Here is a 26,284-nt window from a genome sequence, read left to right on the forward strand (position 1 = left end):
AGGTGGGGTATACTGCAAAAAATGCTGGTTTCATTACTTAGCTTTAGAGGATTGGGGAGAATAGGTGGGATTTTTTTTCTTAACCTGGTATTTATTTGAACTTATCAGAAATATATGTATATAACGTGACTCCATAACCCCCAGGAGCAAAATAAAGCCAAGATGTAGTAATTCTCCAAACAAACACACTTTAGGGTGGTCAACAGACAAGACAAACTTCTGGGTAACTACAAATGTATGTATAACACAGGAATAAATAAATAGGATTCTGGACCAAATCTCAAAATAATACACCTTCAAAGAATAATTTTAAGTCGATTTTTGTTAAAAAGTTAGATCCTCTGATTCCTAACTCCTAGGTCACCCGCCTCTCGACCTCCTCCCCACAATAATGACACGCTGTCCCTCAGGACTGGATTCTGTGCTGCCAGATACTGGGGTTGAACTTGGTCTGTACATTGAGCTGACAGCCAATGGGAAAAGCATGTGCAAGTGGCTGTGAGAGGGTTAAAGGTGATGGGATTCAAGTTTGGATTTAATACTGAACAAATGGAAAAAGGCTGTGTGTTCTTAGAGCTTTAAAACTGCACGTGGAATTGATTAGAAAGTCAGTGGAAGCAGGGTGACCCATGTATAAAACGTAGTCTCTTCAGAGGGCTAGAGCTGAGCATTACAGTTTGGTAGCCACCAGCCATGTGTGGATTAAACATGTGAATGTGGCTGGTCTGAATTGAGGTGTGCTGTAAGTGTAAAATGCATATGGGATTTTGATGGTTTAGAACAAAAAAGAGAATGTAAAATATCTCAGTAACTTTTCATACTGAGTTCATGCTGAAATGACATTCTGCATACACTGAGTTAAATAAAATATATTAATCAAATTAATTTCACCTAATTCTTTTTGCTTTTTAAAATGGGGCTGTAGAACATTTGAAGTACATACGTGGCTCATATTACATTTCTATTAGACGACACTGGTCTAGAAATAAGAAAGGGGTGAGCAACAGTGTGCAGTCTGGGAGATCTGTCCGGCTGGGCTGGAAAGCACAGGCAGTGGATTAGCGGGCACCACAGACTGTCTGCCAGACGGTGCAGACTAAGGAAGAGTTTGAATTTGATTCTTGCTGCAAAATCTGAAACTACAGAGTTTGGTGGAACCGGAATGATGTACTGAGTAGTATGCGGAGATAATAATTTTGGAGGCAGCATTTAAAGCATCGGACTGACAATCCTTGCAGATTTCAGGAGTTATCTTTGTTTTCTCTAGATATGAGGGATGCCATTTTAAATTCACCAACTGAAAGCAAATACTCGGATACCAATTTTCAAGCTTAAATTACTAATTTTCATCACCAGTCCTTTCAGTAAAGCATAATAAATTTAAAGAGAGCAATTCCAACAGGTTTTTAAAAAAATTATAAGTTGCTGGAGTTCAGAATTTGCTTTATATTTTTATAATAATATCTTTTGGAATGGTATTTGTGTACAAATTTACAAAAAATAAAAAAGTTATACAGATTCTTTATTACTGCTAGCACACAGAATACTAACAACTACTTTTAAGCACTTAAAATTTTAGCACCTACTTGAGTGAAAAGGGCTCGAATGATCAGAGTCAAATACGCTGCAAACATCTGTGGTACTAGAAGCACCCGAAGCAGGAGGAGGTGTTAACGGTGTTCTTGGAGAGTTTGGTGCAGATGCTGTACTTTCTGTCTCACTTTCGGGGATCCTACTGTAACTAATTTTCCTTGGCTCCTGCTGCAGAGGTGTGGGATGTCTCATGGTACCTGGTCTTGGGTTTGATGGACGAACACCAGGAGATTTTAGGGGATAGCTGTATTTTTTTGGCTGTAAACACAACAAAAGAAACACAGTATTTAAAACACCATAACAGAAAGGAAGGTTTTTCCATATATGCCTGGTAAAACTCAATATCTAGGAAAACCATAAACCATTAGTAAAGAAGTTGTATAATGATTAAAACTAAAGTGTCCAAGTTAAAATATTAACATCCCATTTCCATAAAGCCTTGGCTATCTAAAATATTAGGCAATGAATTTCTTTAAATAGCTGAGTCTTAGTCCTAAAAATGCCAGAGTATTTGTTATCTTAGTATTTTTGAATGGAACTCTTTCTAAGATATATTGTAGATTTCTCTAGCTTTTTAAATAGACCCTGTTGAACGAATTTAACCTTGCTGGAGAAGCCTGGATCATTATTATGAATTATGATACCTTACTATGCTGTAATACTGTGATGCTGGAATCATTTGAGCTATTTACAAATGCATTAAATTGCTGGAGTTTTCATCTGTGTGTGTATATGTTTAGGTTTCTGAAATTTTCTTACAGGGTGCTATTAGCGAGCCTCTTTGGAGCAAGACTCTATAGCTATTTCCAATTTTCTGTTTTTAGTCCATCTTTTGAGAAACTGGTTTAGGCCTTGAGAAATTTTCTTGTGAGGTAATTGCATAGGCTTTAGTTCACAGATACTTTGAAATTTATCTTGGTTACGTAGGAAGCCATTTATATTTACTTATTGATTTTTTTACTTTCTTATGAACAAGAGAGATTATGTTCAGATCAGTGAGGTGATGATACTAAACATAAAGTTGGCCAGGCACTGGCAAGTAAAGAAAACAATGAAAACTTTATTTCCCCCACAAAAGTATCTTTAACCAAACTTGTTATTATTATGGCTAATGATTCATAGTTAAAAGTTTTCCTAAGTCATTACTTTAGAAAAGTCATAAATACATGTTTATTATAAAAGGATTGGTATAGGGGCGCCTGGGTGGCTCAGTCGGTTAAGCAGCCGACTTCGGCTCAGGTCATGATCTCGCGGTCTGTGGGTTCGAGCCCCGCGTCGGGCTCTGTGCTGACAGCTCAGAGCCTGGAGCCTGCTTCCGATTCTGTGTCTCCCTCTCTCTCTGACCCTCCCCCATTCATGCTCTGTCTCTCTCTGTCTCAAAAATAAACAAACATTAAAAAAAAAAAAAATTTAAAAGGATTGGTATAAATTAATCAAATTTCTGCCCTTAAAGGAAATCTTGGATAACATTTTTGTTTAAAAAAAAAATAAAATGATTGGGGTGCGTGGGTGGCTCAGTCGGTTAAGTGGCCAACTTCGGCTCAGGTCACGATCTCATGGGTCACGGGTTCAAGCCCCACATTGGGCTCTGTGCTGACACCTCAGAGTCTGGAGCCTGCTTCGGATTCTGTGTCTCCCTGTCTCTCTGCCCCTCTCCCACTTGTGCTCCCTCCCTCCCCCTCTCTCTCAAAAATAAATAAACATTAAAAATATTTTTTAAACAAAAAACAAAACTTATTTATTTGCCCAATTTCTTCGTCTACCAGGATTTATTCAGATTAATATTACTGCTCACTTATATGCAGCCAAATGGAATATTCCTGAGCATATTTATTAAGCATTTATTCGTTACTTTTATCCATCACCTGTGCACTTCATCCCCGAATGCCCTTATGGAAAACTAATCTGTGCAACACATATGGTGTTAATGACATCACCAGATATCGATAACTGCAAAAGATATACAAATATGAAAGAAATATGAATATATGTATGCTTACAAATCTTGGGAGAGGCTTAGGGTTTCGCGGTTCTATTTCTAAGGATTTGTTGAAAAGATAATCTGTAAATTCCTTTTCCATGCTATTTCCCATTGGATTCAAATTTTCAAAGAACCTCTAAATGCAAAGAAATAAACAGTTATTAATATTAAATATTTTAAATGCAGTCTGACATTCACAAAAATAACTGCAGAAAACATTTAACAAAAGAAACTTTGAGTTATTTTTAGTTTTATTTTCCTTTATCTCTTCTCTGAAATAAACCTGTCTTTCATCAGCCGGTTTATAAACTTAATTAGAAAGATGTATCCTCAAATAATTCAACTTACTTTGATATCTGATTCTACTCGTAAACAATAAGGCTGATTTTGGTACTGCTGGATCTCTCCTGTTATTTCTGCTACTTTCCTCCTTTTGCTAAAGTTTATAAGCTCTTTTCCATGCCTTTTTAGGACCTCAGGGTTGCCTTCTTCTGTTTTCAAGATATTAGTTAGATAAATTCCTAGAAGATATAATGAAATTATTTCAAGGATGAAAAAGGAACCAGCTAGTTTTTTTGTCAGTAACTGTAGGCATAGGTACAATCAATATGTACGTGTACAATAACGTATGTTCAATGTACCATCTCAATCACCATAACCAAAGATTTAAGGCACAGATTTCCATTCTATGAGAAACAACCAGCTACCTAAATATCGAGAGAAACATTTTTGTAAGTATCAAATTATTCTGTGACACTTAAGTTTTATAAATACCCAAGAAAAAGGGGGACCAAGTTTAACGAAATTGAAGAGTTTTATCAGGACTCCCCAATTTTCCGTACCTCCAAAACCACATGGTATTTGACATAAGTCACCGTTCTGTTAAAGGAATTTTAAGAATAACCCATCACTTAATAACACGTATTTCTGGCCAAAGAGGAAAATGTTAAATTCAGAGGATCATACTTTCTGCTTATTCAAAGGTTGCTAAGGATTTGTAATTCGGAGGCAGTACCGCTCGGATAGGCTTGCTCATGGGAGTGTGGAAGGCTCTGCAAGCCTAGCAAACACAGCACTGCATAGAATTTATTTCTATTCTGATCTTCAGCACTTTTAGATTTAGTGGCAATGTCGAAAATGAGCTCCAGTTTCCACATCACTGCAGGCTGTGCGCTGGGTGAGGAGGAGAAGGAACCAGGTAACAGGCGCTCTCATTCTGTACACAGCCCTGTGGTTCCAGGAGCACCTGAGTTCCTTTCTGTTCTAGCATAAAGGTTCTGGAGCCAACTCTGCTGCACTCTACTTGCGTGGTCTTGTGCAAGTTGCTTAACTTCTCTATGCCTTGGTTTTCTCATCTGTAAAATGAGGATAGCAGGGTTGTTGTGAGAAATAAGTGAGTAAATGTATGTACAGGCTTAGAATAAGGTCTGACTAAAGTAAATGCTTAATTAGCTACGGTTGTGATTGTTGATGCTATTGTTGCTATTCTTGGCCTGGTCTCTTAGGCTTCTGCGTCTTCCCCTGAAGTACTTTCCACTAAAGAAAAGGGAATGTATGAGTACCTGAGTTCATTCACTCAGTACACAAGGACTGAGTCTCCGCTGTATGCCCAGCACTTAGTACCGCAGACACAGAGATGAACAAGACACACAGTCCCTGATCTCAAGGAGTTCAAAGCTTTGAACGTGGGCTACAGTACAATTTGGTCAGTACTGCATTAGAGTAATGCATAAGATGCTGTGAGGCCGCCGAGGATGTGTGCCTAACTCTGCCTTGGGCTGGTGTGAATAGAAAAAGCATCACAGATGAAGTGATGCCTAAAAAGTCTCTAACAATGAGCGAAGTCAAATGAGCAGAGTAAGCTGGAAGGGGATTCTAGGCAAAGCATCTATGTGTTAGAAGGCGCTGGTTTGCGACGAAGCTCAGAAGGCATACTCAGAGACAGTACGTTGGTTAGTACGGCCAGACCACAGGGCTTTGGTGTATGGGCTCAGGAAGGGTGCAGGCTGCAAGGACAGACGCGGGCAAGGCATCAGTGGTTCTGGTCCTCTGTCACTGCAGGTTGTGCACAGGATGAGGAGAGGAACGAACAAAGTAACAGACGCTTAGGTTCTAATCCTAGTCAAGTGGGTCCAAAGGCTTTTGTGGTAGAGGCCTACTTTCAACTACTTGAATATTTGCCCTCATTCTTGTAAAGATAAATGACTCAAGCTCAGTGAATAAGTCAGCAGTAATGAAATATGATAGACATCCATGCCTGTTTGGTTCTAAAAAGTATCCAGTTTTTAAGTGTCTTAGTTGGCTATTTCCTAGCACCTAGGCTACTCTTGATTGTACATTCATGAGTCAAATTTACGATGTGTTCTAAAAATGCTCAGGCTTTTTATTTTCCACATCTGCCTGTCACTTGGCTCTTTTACTTGCAGCCAGTTATATTCTCCACTACGCTAAGTTGCGTGATGCACTTAGCTCACTGTTCAGTCTGACAAACGTGCCCGTACAGTACACATATTTAAGGGCAGCCGGAATCAACTTTTCATTACTGGTCACACATTGATGGCCCAACTATGAAGAGTTTGTGGGTAGCAGTACCTGGATTGGATCACAAAGAGGCTTTTTTAAAGAGCTTAATTTGTATTCAATAGTTAGGACATTATTAGCATCTTTGCATTCTAGAAGGATTACTCTGGCTGGACTATGAAGCCAAATGAGTTAGAAGGAGTTAAGATGGGAAGGAGGATGATCAGTTAGCAGAATGAACGTAGCCCTGTTGAGATGATGGGGGCTATCTTAGGGTCCACAGGGATAGAGGGGAATGCACACATATTTAAGGGGTAGACTCCACAACAACTGATTAACTGTTTTGGGCAGAGGGTGGGGGCTGAGAAAGAAGATTCTCAGCTTTGTGCCTGAGGGACTGAATGGGTGATGGTGTAATGACTGCCACTGGGAAGATGGAGGGCACTAAGTTATGGGATGTTGTGTGTGTTGAAAGTATACTTGAATGAAGTTGTGAAAATGCTTATAAGTAGCATTTTAAAAGAGCTCAGGATAAAATGTGGAAATTATCTTATGACATATTAATGGCTAGTTAAAAGAAGAATAAGTGACCAAAGAGAGGGTGTCCAAATTTTGTTGATCATACACTTCCATCAGTAACAAATGTTTAAGCATGGATCCTCTCTCTCTCTCCCTCCCCCCTTCTCTCTCTCTCTCTCTCTATATATATATATATGTATATATATATATGTGTGTGTGTGTGTGTGTGTGTATATATATATATATATATATAAATTTTTGAATAAAAAATTTAGTATAAGTATATACAAAGACCTGAATATTATATATTGTTAAAGCTTAATTTTTTTCAATAGATCATTTTACATACCCTGCTCTGGTGACAGCTGTCTGGGGAGAGCAAAAGCAAAGCGTTATGACATAAATAACGAAGAGGGATGAGGTTTCATGTTTTTGCTAACGCCTTGCCCAGCCTTTCCAGGGAAAAGTGGCTCCTCAGGGTTCTAGGTTCCCGTAGCACTTTGTTCACCTCCAACCTACACATTTCTACGATGCAGCATTACATTTACTGCGTGTGGTACTGTAATTTATTCTTCTGCTCTTTCAAGAGAGCTTATTGAGGGAAGACTGTTTTGTCTCTTGATTCATCACACCTAGCCCTGGGCCTGGAACACAGAGACGTTCAGCAATGCTCCTGAGTGAATAAAAAGAAGTACGCTATTTCAGAATAGAAGAGAAAGCATTTGAAGAATAGATCAGGATGCAAGAGACATACAGTCAGTTCTAAAATGGCGGGAAATAAGAGTGGAGATGAAGCAGATTGACAAGAAACAGAAGGAGGATGCAAAACTAGAGCTGGGTGAAGGGAAAGAGCAAAGCCAATGCTACAGGCTTGGATGTTTGAGAAGAGAGGTGAGGCTTGGTTGAAGGAAGAATCTACATCCTTTTACCTTAGAGGGAATGTTAGTTTGCCTGTATATGTCCACTTTGCCTACGAGTAGAACATTTTATTGTATGGAGAAAAATTGGGATGTGGACCCATAGTCTGGGGTAGCCTTGGAAGAAGTTGCCTGACTTTTATTCTGTAAATGGTGTGGTACCAGCAAAAGACCCGGATGAGAATTCTGGTAAGGTGACAGAGGAAGTAAAAGCATCAGATACTACCGCTGGTCCTCCCGTAGAGAGGGAAAAAAAAAATTCAAAAAACCAGTGTCCAGCATTAAGGATAAGAATCTGGAAGGAGTTTCTCCAAACCACCATACAGAAGAGAGAGAATTAAGAAGGAGCAATAAAATAACATCTGGCTCTATTCTCGGGTCAGAACCATTATAGGCTGTGTGGCTAATCCCATGAACTGAAAACCTGGGAACAGCAAAAACCTTCCTAGAGCAGAACAGACCAGGGACAGCTGAGAGGCCCTCCCTTAGAAGAGAAGAGGCTCGACAGGCAGGAAAACAGGCAGAAAAGGGTAAAAAGCTGGCAGGCGTGCTGTCCGTTCCTACCAAACTGCCTGCATGTTTGTGTCCACTCACCAGATCACATGGCCAAGCTTAAAACACAGAATCATGCTCTAAATACAGGTCTGAAACTTCTTTTCTTCTTGTAACAGCATGTTATGAAGATCAGTTATGGTACGTCATACATTTGGGAGGGAGAGTACTTTAAAGAGTTCAGTCTGTGGGAACAAATGCTCACCGATCAGGGTGATGGGGTCGCAGGGGCCAAACAGGGAGTCGGGCGAACGGGCCCTGAAATTTCTTTTTACCTCTTTGTACCAGAAGCAGTAGGATATCACAAGTAGTGTGACTGTAAGTTCAGTGAACACACTGAAGGACTATGTATTTTTCACTTTTTCTAAGCACCTGACATAGTCCCTGATACTTCACAGGTACTCAAGAAATACTTGTTGACTGACTGAATGAAATGAACGTCAGGCCTACCCAGGTCCCTTGTATGAACTGGCACCATACTCACCATGCTTAAAATACATAGACTTTAAATGCATCTGGCTCCTGATTCTCTTTTTGTAAATTATTTTTGAATTGTTTCTTTACTCCTTATCAGAATTGTCTTTACACTCTCTCCTCTATGAGCTGTGGAAGGTCTGTGCATCTTCTGTAGTGCCCAGATTGGTACATCATTTCTAACTTATAAGATCTTATGTAGGATACATTCCACTTTTAAAATTAAATCTGAATCTGTACTTTTATAATTAAAAAGAAAATGTTTTACCATAAAGAGAAAATAAAATAGTTTTATCAAGAATGTAGGGGGCAAAAAGTTCTCAGGAAGACAATAAATTAGTAATGATAAAAGGTAATACATGATATAAAAAACAAAATCAGATGGGGCACCGGGTGGCTCGGTCGGTCAAGTGTCCAACTTTGGCTCAGGTCATGATCTCGTGGTTCGTGAGTTCAAACCCCATGTTGGGCTCTGTGCTGACAGCTCAGAGCCTGGAGCCTGCTTCAGATTCTGTGTCTCCCTCTCTCTCTGCCCCCCCACCACTCACGCTCTGTCTCTCTCAAAAATACACAAACATTAAAAAAATTAAAAAAAACAACAACAAAATCAGAGAGTAATTAAGTTTAAGATTTTATCTTTTTGAAGTAAGCAAAGTAAAACAAGTAAAAACAAATGGGAAAAACATATTGCAAATAGGAACAATTTTAAAAAATAATGCTTTTGAGGCTATAACTGAATACTAGTATTTTAAAAATAATGAAATTAGACAATTGTGTATCAGAAAATAGAAATAGAAAAAAAAACTAAGGAACAAATGAAAACGTTACTAAAGAATTACATCCTACAAAAGATTCCAGGCCCAGATGGGCTTTTCTACTGGAATATTTCAAAGTTTAAAGGCTAGATCATTTCATGATATTCCAGAATAGAGTAAGATGGAAAGCTACTTAACTCATGTTATAAGGCAAATACAACTATAATAACAAAAGCTGATAAATATAGCACAAAAAGAAAAAAATCACAGATCAATCTCATTTATGTAGATGGATACAAAAACCCTAAATAAAATGATAATGAATAGAATTCATTTGTGCATTTAAAAGATCATGAATAAATAAGTTTTAATATCAGCAAACAGGAAAGTTTGGTATTAGTAAATCTGTAATTTTAATTTGCTAAACAAAAAAAATCATCTTTCTCTCACTAAGATGGCAACTATTTATAAAAGTAAATGTATACTGCTAAAACACAGAAGATACAGAAGATAACTATGAAAAGAAACTTTAACATAACAAAAAGCATCTAATCGAGCAAAGAGCAGAATCACCCTTATTCCCGCTGCAACAGAGATGAAAACAGAGATATTTATTTTTGTCATTATTGTTTAATCTTTGTGTGGGAAGGTAAGACCAATGCTGTAACTTATAGCACAGAAATAAGACGAAAGGAAGAGACATAATCAAATATTTAGAAAATCCAAGGAAATCAGAACTTCTTAGAATCAGTCAGCTAAGCATCCGACTTCAGCTCAGGTCACGATCTTCCGGTTCGTGAGTTTGAGCCCCACATCGGGCTCTGTGCTGACAGCTCAGAGCCTGGAGCCTGCTCCGGATTCTGTCTCTTCCTCTCTCTCAGCCCCTTCCCTGCTCGCACTGTCTCTCCCTCTCTCAAAGATAAGTAAACATTAAAAAAATTTTTTTAGAATTAAGAGTAATTGACTATTAAAAAATGAAGATCATTCACAACCAAAAGTATCTATCATCAGTGTTCTTTCCTAATTAATTGATAGGCTGTTCCAACTGTATTTTGGGGAATTACACCCTCTCCCATTATAAAGTGCATTTGGAAAAATAAAGAGACAAAACTGGTAAAGAAAATACTGAAGCAGCATTGACGAACCAACTTTATCATATATGAAAACACTATAAAGCAAGGCTTCTCCACCTTGGCATTATTGACCTTTTGGACTGGATAATTCTTTTGTCGTCAGGGGGCTGTCCAGTGCACTGTAGGATGTTAGCAACATTCCTGCCCTCTATCCCATAAAAGCCTCTAGCACCTCCCAACTAGAATAATAATGAATGTCTCTGGACATTGCTAAGGGTTCCCTGGGGGGGGGGGGGGGGGGGGCAAAAATTACCCCTGGTTGAGAATCACAGATTGTAAAGTGCCAGTCATTAAAACTGGGGAACTAATAGAATAAGTTAATGGGAAAAAATATTTATTAAAGGAGGTACCATATGTTAATGGGGTAAAGAAAATTATTCAGTATACTTAGGTCAACAAACAATTTGGTGGAGAAATAAATTTGAAGATTTCATATGATATCTAAAAGAGACTTTGATTAAATAGACTTAAATATGATTTTTAGAAGTCACATTATTAAGCTAGAAGAAAATATGATTGAAATATTAAATTGTTAGACTGGAAGAGCTTTCTAAGGCCAGAAACAAGAGCAATCATAATGGGGAAGATGGGCAGATTACAGAATTTTAAAATATGGTATATCAAAGAATAAAAATAAAAAAGCAGATTGGTAAAATATCTAGCTCAAGAAATTCCCAGCTAGATATAAAGTATCTAGATAGATTGGTTATCTAGCTCAAGGAAGTATTCTCAAATATAGATAAAAGGTATAAATATGATGATATTGATCACAACATTTAGGAAAACAAAAAAGCTGGAAACTATGTATCTAATCATAGAGTAATAGTTAAATAAACTGTCATACCAACTTTAGAGACTATTATGTAGCCATTTTAAATGATATTATGAAGACTGATAAAACACAACAATAAGTTTAAGATATGGTAAGTTAAAGTAAATAATAATGTGTACATGTCATATACTTATGACTATATACAATGTACATGGCAAAAAGATGAGAAATAAATACAAAAGTGGTTATAAAAGCTCGAACAAAAACAGGCTTTTGTGATAACTGTATGATGTTAATTGAAAGAATATCAGGACAGTATAACGTAAAGCTATATGGAAAATATATAGCTATAGATGAGAAAATGGCTAGAAGGAAATATACCACTTACTAAAAAACCTAAACCATAATATGTGTAATAGGCATGATATTTGTAAGCATTCAGAGGAAGAATCATCAGAGCATATATACAAACAGAAAAAAAAAAAAACCAGTTGTGAAAGAGATATTGAAGATGTGAAATATAGGAAATAAATGATGAAATAAGATAGAAGAACCTGTATGAAGGGTGAAGATTTGGATGGTACATGTTTCAGCTTTAAAAGGAAGGAAAGGGCACTTCCTTCCTCTGGTGAGAAGGGAAAGAAAAAACGGCAGGTAAAATTTTGATGTATAGAAGGTGTGGGTTCAAGAATGCATGCAGTATGATTTTTAGCTATGTGAAACTGTTTACAAGAAACATGATTATAAATATAAATGACCAAGGCCAAACCTCTTCTGTAGAATGTATGGTTTATCAAAATTCAACAAAAAAAGATTTCTATGAATATAAAGCACAAAGAAGCATTAAATGATATCAAACAGCTGCCCCAGATGGAAATAAAAAATGGAATGTATATGTTGGGTGTGATCTTAAAAAGTCCTAATAAAGAGAGTAAAATTCTAAGGTGACTCAGGTGCTAGGTATTTATTAAATAAGCATTTTCTGCTGCTATATTACACATATGTATATCCAGTCATTTAATGAAATAAGTATCTTGTTTTATCCAGAAACACAAAAAAATTCAAGAAATGCTTACCAAAGAAAGGCACACACGGTGGATTAATAGACCTGAGTTTTGCCAAATATTTCTTATAGTGATCTTCGCTTAATTCATGAGCTTCTTCTAAAATTTTCTTTTGGCGACTTGGTATTTGCTACAGTAAAAAAAAAAAAAAAAAAATTTAGAGAGTGTGAGTTTATAAAAGGAAGCATAGGTTTTGCCCCAAAATGCCAGGCTAAGAATAAAGCCCAAACACAACGGTATCAGTTTGATTCTAAGAATAACCACATCAAGACACTATCTTCATGGACCCCAGAACAAATTGCAAGAGTGTGGTGTGTGAGTGAAATCTAGCTTATCTTGCCATTCCTTATACAATTACGAGAGTATCTGATTTTATGTTATACATAAATTAAGTGCTGAAAGGTTTTTCTTCTTGTCACCTAGGCTAGGGCCCGTGAAAGCATTTTAACGAGAATTCCTAATTTTAAAAGTGCAACCAGTTCAATACAAATACAAATATTTGTATTGTATTGTATTGAGACAATTCCAGGTTTTAAACTGTCACTGAAAACACAGGTGAGGCACTTAACAATTAAAGACCATGATTCTTAAAATCCTGATTCTTCATTTACAAAATGACTAGACGAACCTACCTCAAATGTGTGGTCTAGTCTGTAAACAGGAGATGAGTTCATAGCACTGACAACCTCAAGGACACCATTGAAATTGTTCAGCTCTTGAAAGACTTGTAGAATCTCAATTATTCGACTCACCACAGCTACTCTTTCTTCTAAGTTTTCAGTTTCTACAATACATCTGGGAATCAAAGACAAAAAAATGAATTAAATAATCTATAATTTCCCCAACAAAGATATGCTTTAAGGAATTTAGTAAATAAAATAATGTGTGTGTGTGTGGGGGGGGGGGGGTGCGGTTATCAAGTAACCCCGGAGGATCTATATTCAGAACAACAGGTAAAGAGCAGGAGACTGGATCGCCAGGCGGTGCTCCAGTCAGGCAAGGTGCTCTTCACTGGTTTTCACACGGACACAGCCACCAGTCAATCATTTTCCTGCTGTATTAGAATAAACTGGTGAGACTAACATCTTGTTGACCGTCTGCTGGTCTTCGGGATGTGGGTGTGTCCTAGGGGAATTTATTCTGGAACTCAAGAATTCTGTGTCTCCTATTCTTCACCTAATTTCAAGATTTTGGTGATCATGTTTTCTTTCTTTGAAATAATTAGCTACATTTCTAGGAACGGCTCTTCAGAAAAACATTGTGATGTTAAAAAGTCAATGAAAGTATTTTACCATAATTAAGAATAAAATTTTTTTAATTACTAAGAAAGAGAAAAAAAATCAAAGGCACTTTACATTTAAATACCAAGAATCTTTGGAAGGTATACAGCTAATATACCAATAAATAGCTAAAAGAAAGCATACTCGGTTCAAAAAGAGAAAATTCCTCAGTGAGCATTTACTCTCTAATATTAGACAGAATCTTAAATTTACTAATCACCAGTAAAGAAAAAGGCATTTTAAACTTGGTTTTTAATAATGTAATATAAAATAATGTATAATCTAAGAAAAACAATACACAAGAGAAAATAAATATAAATCAATATTAAACATTTTTAAAATTGTAAAGGTGAAAATTACATTATTCTCTGATGAGGATAACCTGACACTAAGAAAAAAACTGTCGCAAAACTATCAAAATAAACATAAAATCAAATTTGCTATCAAATTAAACATAACATGCTTACATGTTTAAAGCATTAGCTAGATCTCTACAAATACATCATATACTGGCTAACTAGTTAGCTGGACATTTAAAAGGGTATAATACAAGTATAATATATTTACATCTTGTATTTGACTACTTCAGTTGACATTACCTAGGTATACAAATTGTCATCACCTGTGGAGTTTCTGTAACAACCAGGTAAGTCTGGGGTGATTTATCCATAGGTGACTCCAATTCTAATATACGTCCATGGCTAAGAGCCACCGTGGCAAACGGACAAGAATCTCTCACACTGAAAAGGCAGAAGTTGGAACCCCTGTGTACTGCTGGTGGGGGGAATGCAAATGATACAGCCACTATGGAAAACTGTATGGAGGTTCCTCAAATATTAAAAGTAGAGCTATTGTATGATTGATCCACCAATCCCACTTTTGGTTATTTATTCAAAAGCAGGGTCTCAAGGAGATATTAGCACTCCATGTTCCTTGCAGTGTTTGTTCACAATAGCCAAGATGTGGAAACAACCCAAATGCCCATCTATGGATGAATGGATAAAGAAAATGTGGTACATACACACAATGGAGTATTACTCAGCTTTAAAAAAGAAGAAAAGCCTGCAATATGTGACAACACTGATGAACACTGAAGACATTATTCTGAGTGAAATAAGCCAGTCACAGAAGGATGAATACTGCATGATTCTACACATATGAGGTATCTAAAATAGTCACAATTATAGAAGCATAGAATGGTGATTGCCAGGAGTCAGGGAGAGGGGAAAATAGGGAGTTACCAATTAGCATGTATAAAAGTTCAGTTATGCAAGATGAATAAATCCTAGAGATCTGCTATACAACATTATGCCTACAAATTAATAATTTATATAACTAAAATTCTGTATTGCACAGTGGAAAAAATCTGTTAAAAGGGTACCTCTCATGTTAAATGTTCTTACAGTAATTTAAAGAAAAAGGAAAAAGTGCAGGAAATGGCCTTTTCAGTCATCTATTAAAAAACAGGACAGAAATAAAAATGGTCTATTTTATCAGTTATGTTTCTCCTTTACAGACACAAATTTTAATTATTACGATGGAAAAGGTCTTCTGCATATTTAAGTGGAATTATTTAATTTGATAATGAAGAAATCAGGAAGCAACACTTAGAGGGCAAATGGTAAAGTTTTACTGTTTACAGGCTAGGAAATAATAACATAAGTGACTTGGAATGCTTATTTCTCTTTAGGAATTGCTTTTAAGTCTTTATCCACATTGTAGCATAGGTTCTAGTCATTCCCTATGTCACTGGCCTCTTGGTCTGATAATTCCAATAGGAACCTCATATCACCCTTATAAAATATTAGTCAACTAGTCATAGTGTTTTTACTCAAAAAAATATGGCTGACATATATAATGCCAATCTGTGGCCCCAACTATAAAATTGCATTGAGATTCTAGATTGCTGACATGACCGTATAAGCAGGTCTGCTTACCCACTCCTCAGTGAAACTAGTGAAGAGTAAATATATGAAGAAAAACATAATCATGATTAATATCATCTTCCCCAACATTTAAAATCTCTGGAAATGGCTCTAAGAGCAAATGGCAAATAAAGTAACATCTATTTGGGAAAACTACAAAAATTCAGTAAGAGAGGCAAGAGTTTACGGCTTTTGAACCAAGCCCGCTCCCTCCTTGCTCCCAGAGGACCCCAGGCAGTGGAGGGAAGAGTCTACTCCAGACAGCTGCAGCTGAGAATGCAGGCCTCCCTGTCCACCTAGCTCCCAGCTGGAGGGCTTTCTTCTCTGGAGGAACAGGACTTCAGCATTTCCAGTCCCCAGCTGGCGGTGGCTGAGGCTAAATCTCTGGTGAGTGTAGCTGGGAAGTGGGGACTCCCTTCTGCCTAACTCCTGCATGGAACACAGGCTCTCACCTGAAAGTGGCACACTGAGAATGCTGGGAAGACAGCCTCTCCCTGGTTCCCGAGGCAGTGGTTCCATGCCAGGAGAGGTGAGTAAAGAGGACCTCACACACCACCTCCAACCAGGCACTCAGCTCCTAGAGCAGGAATGTTTCAGGGAAATTTGCCACCAGCACAAGAGTGCAGGCTCAAACAGCTCCTACTCTCTTGTCATTTGCAACAAACCGTTGGAGAAGTTTAAACCTAAAGGTGCTCTCAAGAACAGTGAAGGGGGTGCCTGGGTGGCTCAGTCCATTGAGCGTCTGACTTTGGCGCAGGTCGTGATCTCAATGGTTGATGAGTTTGAGCCACAGGGGGCTTACTTCTCTCAGCACGGAGCCTGCTCCAGATCCTTTGAGTGTCTCTCTTTCTCTCTGCCCCTACCCCACTTGTGCGAGCGCATGCGCGTGCTCTCTCTCTCAAAACACACACACACACACACACACACACACACACACACACACACACACACACACACAAACAGTGAAGGTTGTGGTGCAGGGCAATGGTAAGATTCTTGGATCTAACAATTGTTGGTTGACTAGTCTGCAGGAGAGAACCAGGGAATAAGAGCTGGGACGAGCCTTCCAAGGGTCAGAACAAATATCAGAAACCTAAGAAACCACTCCTTAAAAGGAGTCACAATTTGGTTGGATTAGTTTGCAGAGCAATTTATACCACTAGGGAAATTGCTGAAAACAATAGAGCAACCAGCTGGCAATTAGCAGGGTTTAACAGCTGGATGTGGTCAGGACAGGAGTGAAAGAAAGCACTACCTCTCCTGCTGCCTTCTTGGAGTGACTGTGGACATACCCAAAACAGTACCTCTCAGAAGAGGAACTTCTCAGCTGAACATCTAAGTGTGGAGGGAGCTGGAGGATAGGTTTGTCGAGAAGAATCCAGCTAGTCACTAAAGGAACAAGTTCTGGGCGGTGGGGAGTCGGAGGGGCAGGACCCACAAGTTGCTACAACAGCAAGTGTCCAACAAAGAATTACCAGGCATGCAAAGAAACAAGAAAGTACAGTAGTGTCCCCTCATCTGCTGTTTTGTGTTCCCCAGTTTCAGTTACCTAGCAGCCAACTATGGTACCACAGATAGCTTCCTTGTGAGGTGTCGTAAGGTCATTTAGTAGCATACCGCTAATGTCACGGTGCCTAAAGCGTTCACCTCACTTCATCTCATCATGTAGGCATTGTGTCATCTCACATCATCACAAGAAGGGTGAGTACAGTGCAGTAAGATATTTTGAGAGAGAGACCACATTCACATACCTTTATTACAGTATACTGTCATAACTGTTCTGTTATTGTTAGTAATGAACAATTAAAAAACAGTATAAGGGGTTTGGTACTATCTGTGGTTTCAGGCATCCACTGAGGGTCCTCTGTGGATAAGGGGGGACTATTGTATGATCCGTTCACCGGGGGAGTAAAAGCAGGGAACAAGCATTGCCTGGGAGAGGGACCAGATGTCAGATTTAACAGAAAATGATTTCAAAGTAGCCATTATGAATGTGTTCACAGAACTAAAGGGAAGAAGGCATGATTTAAAAAGTAAAGAAAGATATAATGACAATGTGCAGAAGAAAGTATCATAAAAGACACAGCAATAACAACTGGCAACTCAAACTGAAAAATACGACAGTTTAAAATAAATTTACTAAAGGGGCTCAATTTTTGAACCGCCAGAAGAAAAAATTAATTAACTTGGAGATAGAGCTGTTGTTCAAAAACGAAGGCAAAATAAAGACTTTCCCAGGTGAACAGAAACGGGGAGAATTTGTTGCTAGCAAACCCACCGTACGAGAGATAGTAATGGAAGTTCTTCAGGCTGAAAGCAAAGAACCCCAGATGCTAACACCAGTCCACGAAAACAAAGAGCGGCGGTAAAAGTAATTATGTGATTATAGGAGACAGGATAAATGCCCGTTTTTTTCTCATTGCTTCTCTTAACTGATTTAAAAAGCAACTGTATAAAATAATGTGAATGTAACGTATTGTTGGGCCTATAAGATATACATATAGAATAAATTGCCAATAACCAAAGGAGGTGGGGAAGAGCAAAGCTGTAATGGGCTAAGAAAATAACAAAGGGGAAAGCAATAATCGCTACATGTATTGTTAGATTTGCATCATTAATTATATGTAATATGTATGACAGTAGTGCCAGAAAAAAGGAAGACAGGGAACAGAGCTATACAGGAGGAACATTTCTATCACTGGGATTAAGCTAGTAGAAATCTGAAGTGGATTCTGATAAGCTGTCTATGGTAAACCTTAAAGCATTCACTAAAAAACCCCCCAAAAGATATAGTGAAAAAAATCATTAATGAAATAAAAATGCTACATTAGGAAAGTATTCACTCAGTGCGAAAGAAAGGAGGGACAGAGAACAAAAAAAGGACGCAAGACATATAAAAATAGAATTGCATTTAAAATCATAATAGCTGACTGCTCCGAAATGCGAGAGTGTCAGTAACACTTACTTCTCAAACCACAGAGTGAGGTTAGTGGTGTGCCGGATCATTTTTAGGAGATTAGGAGAATTAATTTCTTTGTCTTCCTTTGTCCACACGCTTCCAACTAATTCTGATGGCTGTACAGCTCTGAAATCATCAAGACATAATTCTCCATGATCCTTTTCCCTGTAGCATACTGTTTTACTAAGTAAATGAGATAAATAAAACTAAACTCCCATATAAACCTTTTGTTTTTACACCAATAGAAAGGTTTATGAAAACAACATATCACAACTAATTATAATTATGTGTATTTTTCTATAGATTAAAAAAATATTTTTATGCATATATATGTGTACTTTTATTATTGCTTTATAGTAGCATTTTGCTTTGGGCAACATTGAGATTTTTTCATAATATCTTTCCTAGCACTTAACAAAGATTATTTAACAAATTAGGGTGACAATGTAATCGGGGATTGTTCTTTTAAATAATGATACCTGTTATAATAATCAGTTCAATGAGGATATAGTAATCACTGTAATTCAGAAATCTTTTTTTTCTTCTACAGGAGGGAGGGAAACCCTACCACCTTTTGGTAAATAAAGGGAAATAAAATAGATTCTACTATTGGTTTTTGGGAATAGTGATGATCTTTGGGGTGGGAGGAGATCTATAAATTTAGTTCCTTTTTTTTTCATTTAGTTATTTCAAAAGTTTGCAATCGTAACTAGTCCCCATTTAAAACAAACAAACAAACAAGCAAAAACGGACACTTTTTGAGACAGTAGTTACATCAATGTAGAAAAACTAAAAAAGGCTGTGACGGGCCAGGACTTAAGTTTACAACTACAAGGGCAGTAGCTAACTTACTGAGCCCTTACTCTGTGCTGGGCTAAGCACTGTATGTTATATATTGACTGTTTTCAATCTCACAACAGCCCCAAGAATAGGTACCATTATTAGCTCCATTTTAACCTTGAGGAAGCTAAGGGACAAAGGGATGAAAGTTTCACACGAACGTTAAAGTTGCCCAAGCATACCCAGCCAGCGACTGGTAAAGACACACGCTGCACTCAGCTTTACCAGGTAGGAGTGAGAGAAGAGGTGGCCTTCTATACATCAGGCTTTATTACTACTCCCCTTCATATACTAGCTCACTTAGGTCTTATAACATTCCTATAAGGCAGAAAACAGTATTTCATTTAAAAAATCAACTCCTTGGAAATGATTTTTCAGCTTGAATGTCAAATTACATACCGATATAGATCTGATTCAAGTAAAGTGAGTTGTCGAGCAATTTCTATTGGGTGTAAGGTGAGCAGGTCAAAAGTCTCTATGTGCCCAGGCCTGCTTATATGCCACTCAACTGTGGGAGGTGAACTCTGAAATGTAATATTATGACCTGGTCCATTGTCTCTTGCAATTTTTTTCCTTTGGATTATTTTAGTGATGGATTCAACCCATTTTTTCATTGCTTTACCTGAAATACATTACATTTTAAATAACATTTAAATACTTTTTACTCAATATTTTATTCTTTTAAAATATTTTAAAATCATACAAGTGATAGTTGAATATATATTTGCTATTACAAGGTTCAAATAATCAAAATAAAAAAAAAAAAATGGAAGTTCCTCTTTACCATTCCCTGTTCCCTATCCTAATCTCATTCTTCTTCACATGGGTAACTGCGGTTAATAGTCTGATATATATTCTTCTACATCCCTTCTAAATAAAATTAGAAAGTAATTTATTCATAGACATTTTTCACCTTTACTCTTCTGAACGTCAGTTCAAAATATTATAATTCTCCATAAGATAGATCTTACACACATGAGATTTAGAAGTACAGACAATTCATAGTCACTATTAATCTTATTAATGTTGCATTTTATAAACCAAACAGTACCAGAGGATCCATGCCTTCATTTTAGTGCGAGTTTTTGATGTGGCTTTGTTTTGTATTATGCATGAAAGTACTATTATTTAACTCTTTACTTTCTGATTCTCCTTTAGAGTGCACAAGGGCAGTTAGAAACAAGTTTGTCTAGGTCATTCTTAGACCTATACGATCACAGAATCCTTAAAACTAGAGGGGAGACTTTGGAAACATCAAGCCTTACTCCTTATGTTACTGATGAGGAAACCCAAGTCTAAAGAATCAAAGTGGCTTGGCCCAAAGTCCTGTATCTGGTGAGTGGCAGTGTTCAGAAGAGAACTCTCGCTTCTTGGCTCTCGGTTCAGTCTGCTCTGCTGCCTCTCTGATACACCTAACTGGGTGTAGTCAGTTTCCTAACTGTTCACCTAACTGGGGCCTTGTCAGTTTCCATCAGTGGTGTTACAATGGCACACCGCTTCCTAATTGTCTTCTGGGACACAGACCTTCAGATAAGTGGAAAGACAGAATAAATTGAGACTTTTTCTGTCCAATTCCAAAATGATCAGTAAGTGCATTTACTAAATGCAAATACATTGGGCCAGCAGGGTGATTATTGAGCAATTTGTAGGTCAAAATGTTGTTTGGTGAAAATTTTTAACTTTTTCAAATGGTTATGCTGCCACTTATAAACAACTCTTAACAACACTGAACAATGACATCAACTGAGAGTCACCAAAAGGTACTTTTATTACATATGAAACCAGGCACTTAAAAAAACCATACCTCTTACTGTTCCAATAAACTCTTCCATTCGCTGCAAAAGATCTGCGTCTCTTTCAAAATCATAGAAATGGTGCTCTACCCAATGCCGACATACATTTAATACTCTATGGCATTAACAAAGAAGAATAACTGAATTACATGGGAACTCAGGCATAAATGTTTATCACAATGAATCACATAAATTAAAACAGTAATTCTTACCAAATAATTTTATAAGTGGCTGACTACTTTCAAAATTCTATGTTAATTAAGACTTATACAATAATTTCTGATAATTGCTTTCTACTTCACTCATTTTACTTGTTACCTTCTCCTTGCTTGGGAAAGATCCTTATTTATGTCAACTCTGGAACAAAACTTCAGTACAGACTTAATGCCTTCAGTTATTTAATTACTGCTTACCGCAGTTGTACAGGCTGTATGTATTCTTTCCTAAACCTTTTTAGTTCTGCACTCAAGGGTTGATCTCCATTCTCTATAGCTATGCGATCAGCTTCTGTTGGCTCAGGCTCTGGAATTTCAAACCTAACATAAAAGAGAACAAACTAATGAAAATACTAATAATATCAAGTTATTCCAATAGAAAACCTCAAACCTTTTCACCAGTCAGCACAATCAAGAGAGCGCTGTAAAAAATTACTAAAGACATACACACACATCGGTGAAAATAAGTAAGACTTCTACTGATCTTAATTTCTAAAAAAGAAATTAATACTTGACAACAAAAACAAACCTAGAAACATAGTTAAGAATAAAGAATACATGCAAAGTCTAAAAATAGATGTGATTATAAAGTTATGGGACTGATGTTTATTTTTGGCTGTGTAATCACTCAATCACCTAACATAAAACTTTACCCTTAAGGGTAATCCTTAAAAAAAGTAGACTGCTCTCTGAGTGGCTGAAACACTTCTCGATTATATAATGTATTTGTTCACTGACAAGCTTCATTGTATTCAACATGTGGTATATTTGAAAAATTCTGTTTAGAACAGCTAAATCATCAAAATTTAGAAGTCTAAAATATACATTTTTTATATAGTTCTTTAACTTGACTAATTCCATAAATATGCAATTTCATAGTTACCATATAAAAAAGAATGCTTATTTTTATACTTTAATAAATGAAAACCACAGATTATTATAAAATAAATGGTCATCTAAGAGATTTTATTTCTTAAAAAAGTACTCACGAACTACAATTTAAAGCTCATACAATTTATTTCTGAGAGACATGTAGGATCTTAGCTCACTCTCTTTAAAAAAAAAAAAAAGAATTTACACATTTTACATTAACAGACCTTTCTATTATAAGACTCAGTAGTTCTTGAGGTTTACAAAAGGATCTGTATGTTGTAAGAAATGTCCGAACAAAATTGGGATCTAAGAAGAAAAAGGAAAAATATCTTATTAAAATCTTTGATTCAGAATGATTAAAGCTATTATTAAAACATTTTCAAGAGAGATGAAAAACAGTCGGTTTTGAAATTCCCAAAATGTTTTGACCACATAGAATGCTTTGGACTTTATAACAAACTGCTAGCTTGAGCACTTCCTAAATTAGTGGCAAAACCATTGATACTAGGATTCTGTAACAGCTTATTTCTTGACTTCTGTACACTGTGACTAGCTGAACTGAAACTCCTCATCGGCTGCAGGAATGCAAAAGGAAGAAAGGTAAAAAGAGCACGCAACACAAGCTCCCCACCTGCTACCTGGATCTTAGAGCATCTCTGGTTGGCTTCTTTCTCTTGAGAAAGACAAAGAGAAAGAGAAAGGCCACAGCAATAGCCCAGTACTTCTTCTGACATCCAGACTGTTTACCTAGGATCAGTTATCTAGATTTCTTTAAATCACATTAACAGAGCATACGACTAGAAACTGGATACTACAATGTTCTAGATTAAGCTAAATACGCTTTCTAAATGATTTGCTAGAGGTTTTAATTAAAGCTGCTAAAAGAAGCTTACACATACTGTAAGTTATTAAAACTCTTAAATGTGTGAGAATGTTGATTTGGTTCTATTCACAACTTAATCCCTTTTATTTCAAGTAGTCACAATAAGAGTTTCATCATACGAGCAGGGGTCTCCAGCCCCTTCCAAGAGAGGACCTACTTTTCATTCACATCTCCATGAAGTAAATCAGGAGGCTGACTGAATGTCATCACTTCCCCAGGCCTGGCCTACTCCAGTCTCTCCTTGACAGTATTCTCCCAAGTTGTGGAGAAAGGCTGCTGTCATCAGCACAAGAGACCTGGTCTGTCATCTTCTGTGTAAAGAGGGGGAGAGACATCTTCCCACAATGGAAAAAAAAAAAAAAATCACGCACTTCTAGAACTCAAATTTCATCAATGTCCACATTTAGTTGTAAGTCTTCAAAAAGAGGGAGGGGAGAATTCATTAACTTTTCTATTGGGAACATCCTTTTCCTATTTTACATTACAGACCGGTAAGCTCTAATTTAATGATAAATTCATTGAGAATAGTGAGTACCTTTGTGGATCCTTTCTAAGTACAATATCTTTTATTCAGATAGGATTTACTAAGACTCAGAGTTCATTTGTGTGGAAAATTTCTACTTAGGCTGATTCCGTCTGATTAAGAACCACTCTAAATTTAGCCTTAACATAAAATAATGATAATATATTAACTCCCCCAGCAAAGCAAATGAATGGATTTATCATAAAAATAGAAGTCTATTTCTAATCTATTGGTACATGTGGTCATCAAGATAATGAACTGATTTAAATATCAGACAACCTTGAATTTATAATGCTTTTATAAATTAAAGAAAATTTACAGAATAAAAACATACTGGTTTTAAATGTCCCTCTTCTCCTTTGCCTTCCAAGTCTACAGTGGGGTACTGATAAAGGTAATTTAAATATATACAATCCTTTAGTAATTTCCTCTCTGTTGGTATCTTATTGTTTGTCTTCAGTTACAGAGTTCCTCAAACGTTAAAGACTAATGTCTCATCCAGAAGAAAAGATTTTAAAACAGAAGTCTGTACAAGATTTTAAAACAGAGATTTATATCGGTTTCATCACAATCCTCCCTTTCAAGAATCTACTTCCTGTTCTGCAAATCTATTTGTAAGGTGAGGCTACTCAAAACATCCTGTGTTTAGGAATCCAGAGCAGTGGCCACTATAGAGGTGCTGAGCTGTCGCTAATGGAGAGAGAGCCCAGACTCATGGTACAACAGAGTGTTCCTAGAATCCCTGAGCTGTGTTCTAAATTTAGGCTGACCCCTCCTTTTTAAAAAATTTAAAAAAAAAATTTATTTTGGTCTAAAAGCCTAAAATTAATATTCAGATCCATTTCTTCTCAGATGCCAACTGAGTCAGGTTAAAAAGTTGTGGGATATCAAAGGTACTTTTAAGTTGAAAAACAGAACAAAAGCAAGTTCTAGATGAATTGTTTTTTAAGAAAATTGCCTATTTTTAAAGGCAAACTACTTTAAAATTGCCTTCTCATCTTCTACCAAAACTTCTGGTCATTTCAGTACTTGAGTAACTGATGACAATGCTGGGAAAGTCGTGCTAGGCCTTGGTGCCACATCAGTCACACGGGGATCAAATCAATTCCTGATATCTGTTATGTAACGTTCGCAAAGAGCATTCACATAATTTATTCCATGTGACTTCTGCGAAGTGAGTGGGGCTGTTGTTTTCCCTTTCTACATATGAGAGAAGTAGCTAAGACTCATCCGAGGTTACACAGTAGAATGGCAGAGAGTCTAGATTGTGCGATTTCTAGTTTTATGCCTTTTTCTACTGTGTCACACATAACCTCGCTGGATTAAAGGATCCTTTAAGGTTTCCGCAGCTGTGACATAGAAATATAAAGAATGGTTCCATGAGTTATGTAATCATTATAGAAAACTTACATAAACGATTAATTTAGAATATAGCTGTACTCTGCTAATCTTGGTTTAAGGCACTAGGAAAATCACTGAAAAATCAGCAGTCTAATTGTGATTCTGTAATTCTTGTTAAGCCTTCTTCCAGATTTTAGGAAGTAGCTGCTGTGCCTTCCTGTACAGTCTTCAGAAAAGGAGTTTCTGAAGCGGGCAGTGAGATAAACACTCCCACAATCGTCACTGTTGTACTACATTCTAAAGTGACTCAAGTTTAAGTTGTTTTTTAGCTTCATCAGAAGTAAAAGCAGTCTTGCCAAAACGAAACAAAACAAACAGAAGCTAACAAAAAAAACCAGCAGAAGCTAAAAATAAGCCAAAAAAATTTGGCAAAAGTTTAAGTACTTTTGAAAAATATCTGAAAGGCTGCATATATTCCAGGCTTGTATAATTTATAGAATCCATTTTTAGTCTAAAGCAGTGCAAAATTGCTAATGAGTGAAAAACTTCTATGGAGAGGACATAACACCTGTACTTGAAACTTTACACGAAAGAAGGGTAGATAGTCCAGAAGCTATTTTTACCTCTATCAATTTCCCCACTTAGGTGATTCCAACATGTACTATGTCACACTAACCCCTAGAAACCGTGATCTTACAGATGATGTAAAGGACTCAGATAATTCAATATCTTAAAAATACTCGTCAGTAAGGACAGGCTGTGTACTTTTGTGAGAACGCAGAGTACAGGCAACCATCAAAGCTAAGTCTTAATGCTGGCTCTGCCGGCTGTGGAGGGGCCTCTGCCCACCTGTGTTATAAAACGGTGTTGCATAGACAGCTGGAAGGCAAATGCATGAAAATGCAAAAGCCAGGCCTGCTTTGGTTTTAAAACCTAAGTGCAAATACTTGTGGAGAACACAAAAATTGGCTATTTTGATAGTCTCTTTGTCTGTTTATCACTTGATTGTGGATGTAAATTCCAGAAGCCTCTTTCTCAAACATAATCCCAAATGGATTTCAGTGTGAGCGATGATGCAAACTTCCTTGTGGTTTTTCTTCTTCAATCACTTTACTGGATCCTCCTATCCCTGCAGTAAGATTTCCACCAGGCTCACTAGCTGGTCTGCTTCCTTCCCTCGATGCAGCTCGCCATGCAAACGCCTGCCGGCTGTATTAGCAGATTCCTGGGCTAGGTCCAGGTCGTTTCAAACACAAGCTGCAGGGACTATTTTCTGCCGGTCTTCTCGCTGCCTTGTCTCCCTAACTCGAAAACTATCCTTTGATAATACTTTATCGCACAATTCATCAGAATCTTAGGAACTCAGAATATA

At 37.1% G+C, this 26,284-nt stretch overlaps 2 protein-coding genes across 5 annotated transcripts in view; one reads left to right on the forward strand and one right to left on the reverse strand.

Annotated features, from left to right (window-relative positions):
• Positions 1–24,921, forward strand: part of ARHGEF33 (Rho guanine nucleotide exchange factor 33) — a 118,652-nt gene extending 93,731 nt beyond the window's left edge. The window contains exon 19 of one of the 2 annotated variants that reach the window (XM_058683113.1): positions 24,032–24,921. In XM_058683113.1, coding sequence (XP_058539096.1) covers positions 24,032–24,113 — 82 coding nt within the window. In that variant the 3' untranslated portion in view covers positions 24,114–24,921. Of the gene's footprint in view, positions 1–8,480; positions 8,597–24,031 lie in introns of those variants that run through there. The other variant, XM_058683119.1, reaches the window with a different exon arrangement.
• Positions 1–26,284, reverse strand: part of SOS1 (SOS Ras/Rac guanine nucleotide exchange factor 1) — a 148,933-nt gene that overhangs the window by 8,475 nt on the left and 114,174 nt on the right. For all 3 annotated transcript variants that reach the window (XM_058683108.1, XM_058683105.1, XM_058683106.1), the window contains 10 exons: positions 22,390–22,471; positions 21,491–21,613; positions 21,089–21,192; positions 19,684–19,906; positions 18,451–18,570; positions 12,913–13,075; positions 12,293–12,410; positions 3,923–4,095; positions 3,594–3,710; positions 1,587–1,851 (listed from right to left, as the gene is read on the reverse strand). In XM_058683108.1, coding sequence (XP_058539091.1) covers positions 1,587–1,851; positions 3,594–3,710; positions 3,923–4,095; positions 12,293–12,410; positions 12,913–13,075; positions 18,451–18,570; positions 19,684–19,906; positions 21,089–21,192; positions 21,491–21,613; positions 22,390–22,471 — 1,488 coding nt within the window. The remainder of the gene's footprint in view (positions 1–1,586; positions 1,852–3,593; positions 3,711–3,922; positions 4,096–12,292; positions 12,411–12,912; positions 13,076–18,450; positions 18,571–19,683; positions 19,907–21,088; positions 21,193–21,490; positions 21,614–22,389; positions 22,472–26,284) is intronic.

Source organism: Neofelis nebulosa, chromosome 9 (assembly GCF_028018385.1).
Source record: "Neofelis nebulosa isolate mNeoNeb1 chromosome 9, mNeoNeb1.pri, whole genome shotgun sequence".
In the NCBI taxonomy this organism is placed as follows: Eukaryota; Metazoa; Chordata; class Mammalia; order Carnivora; family Felidae; genus Neofelis; species Neofelis nebulosa.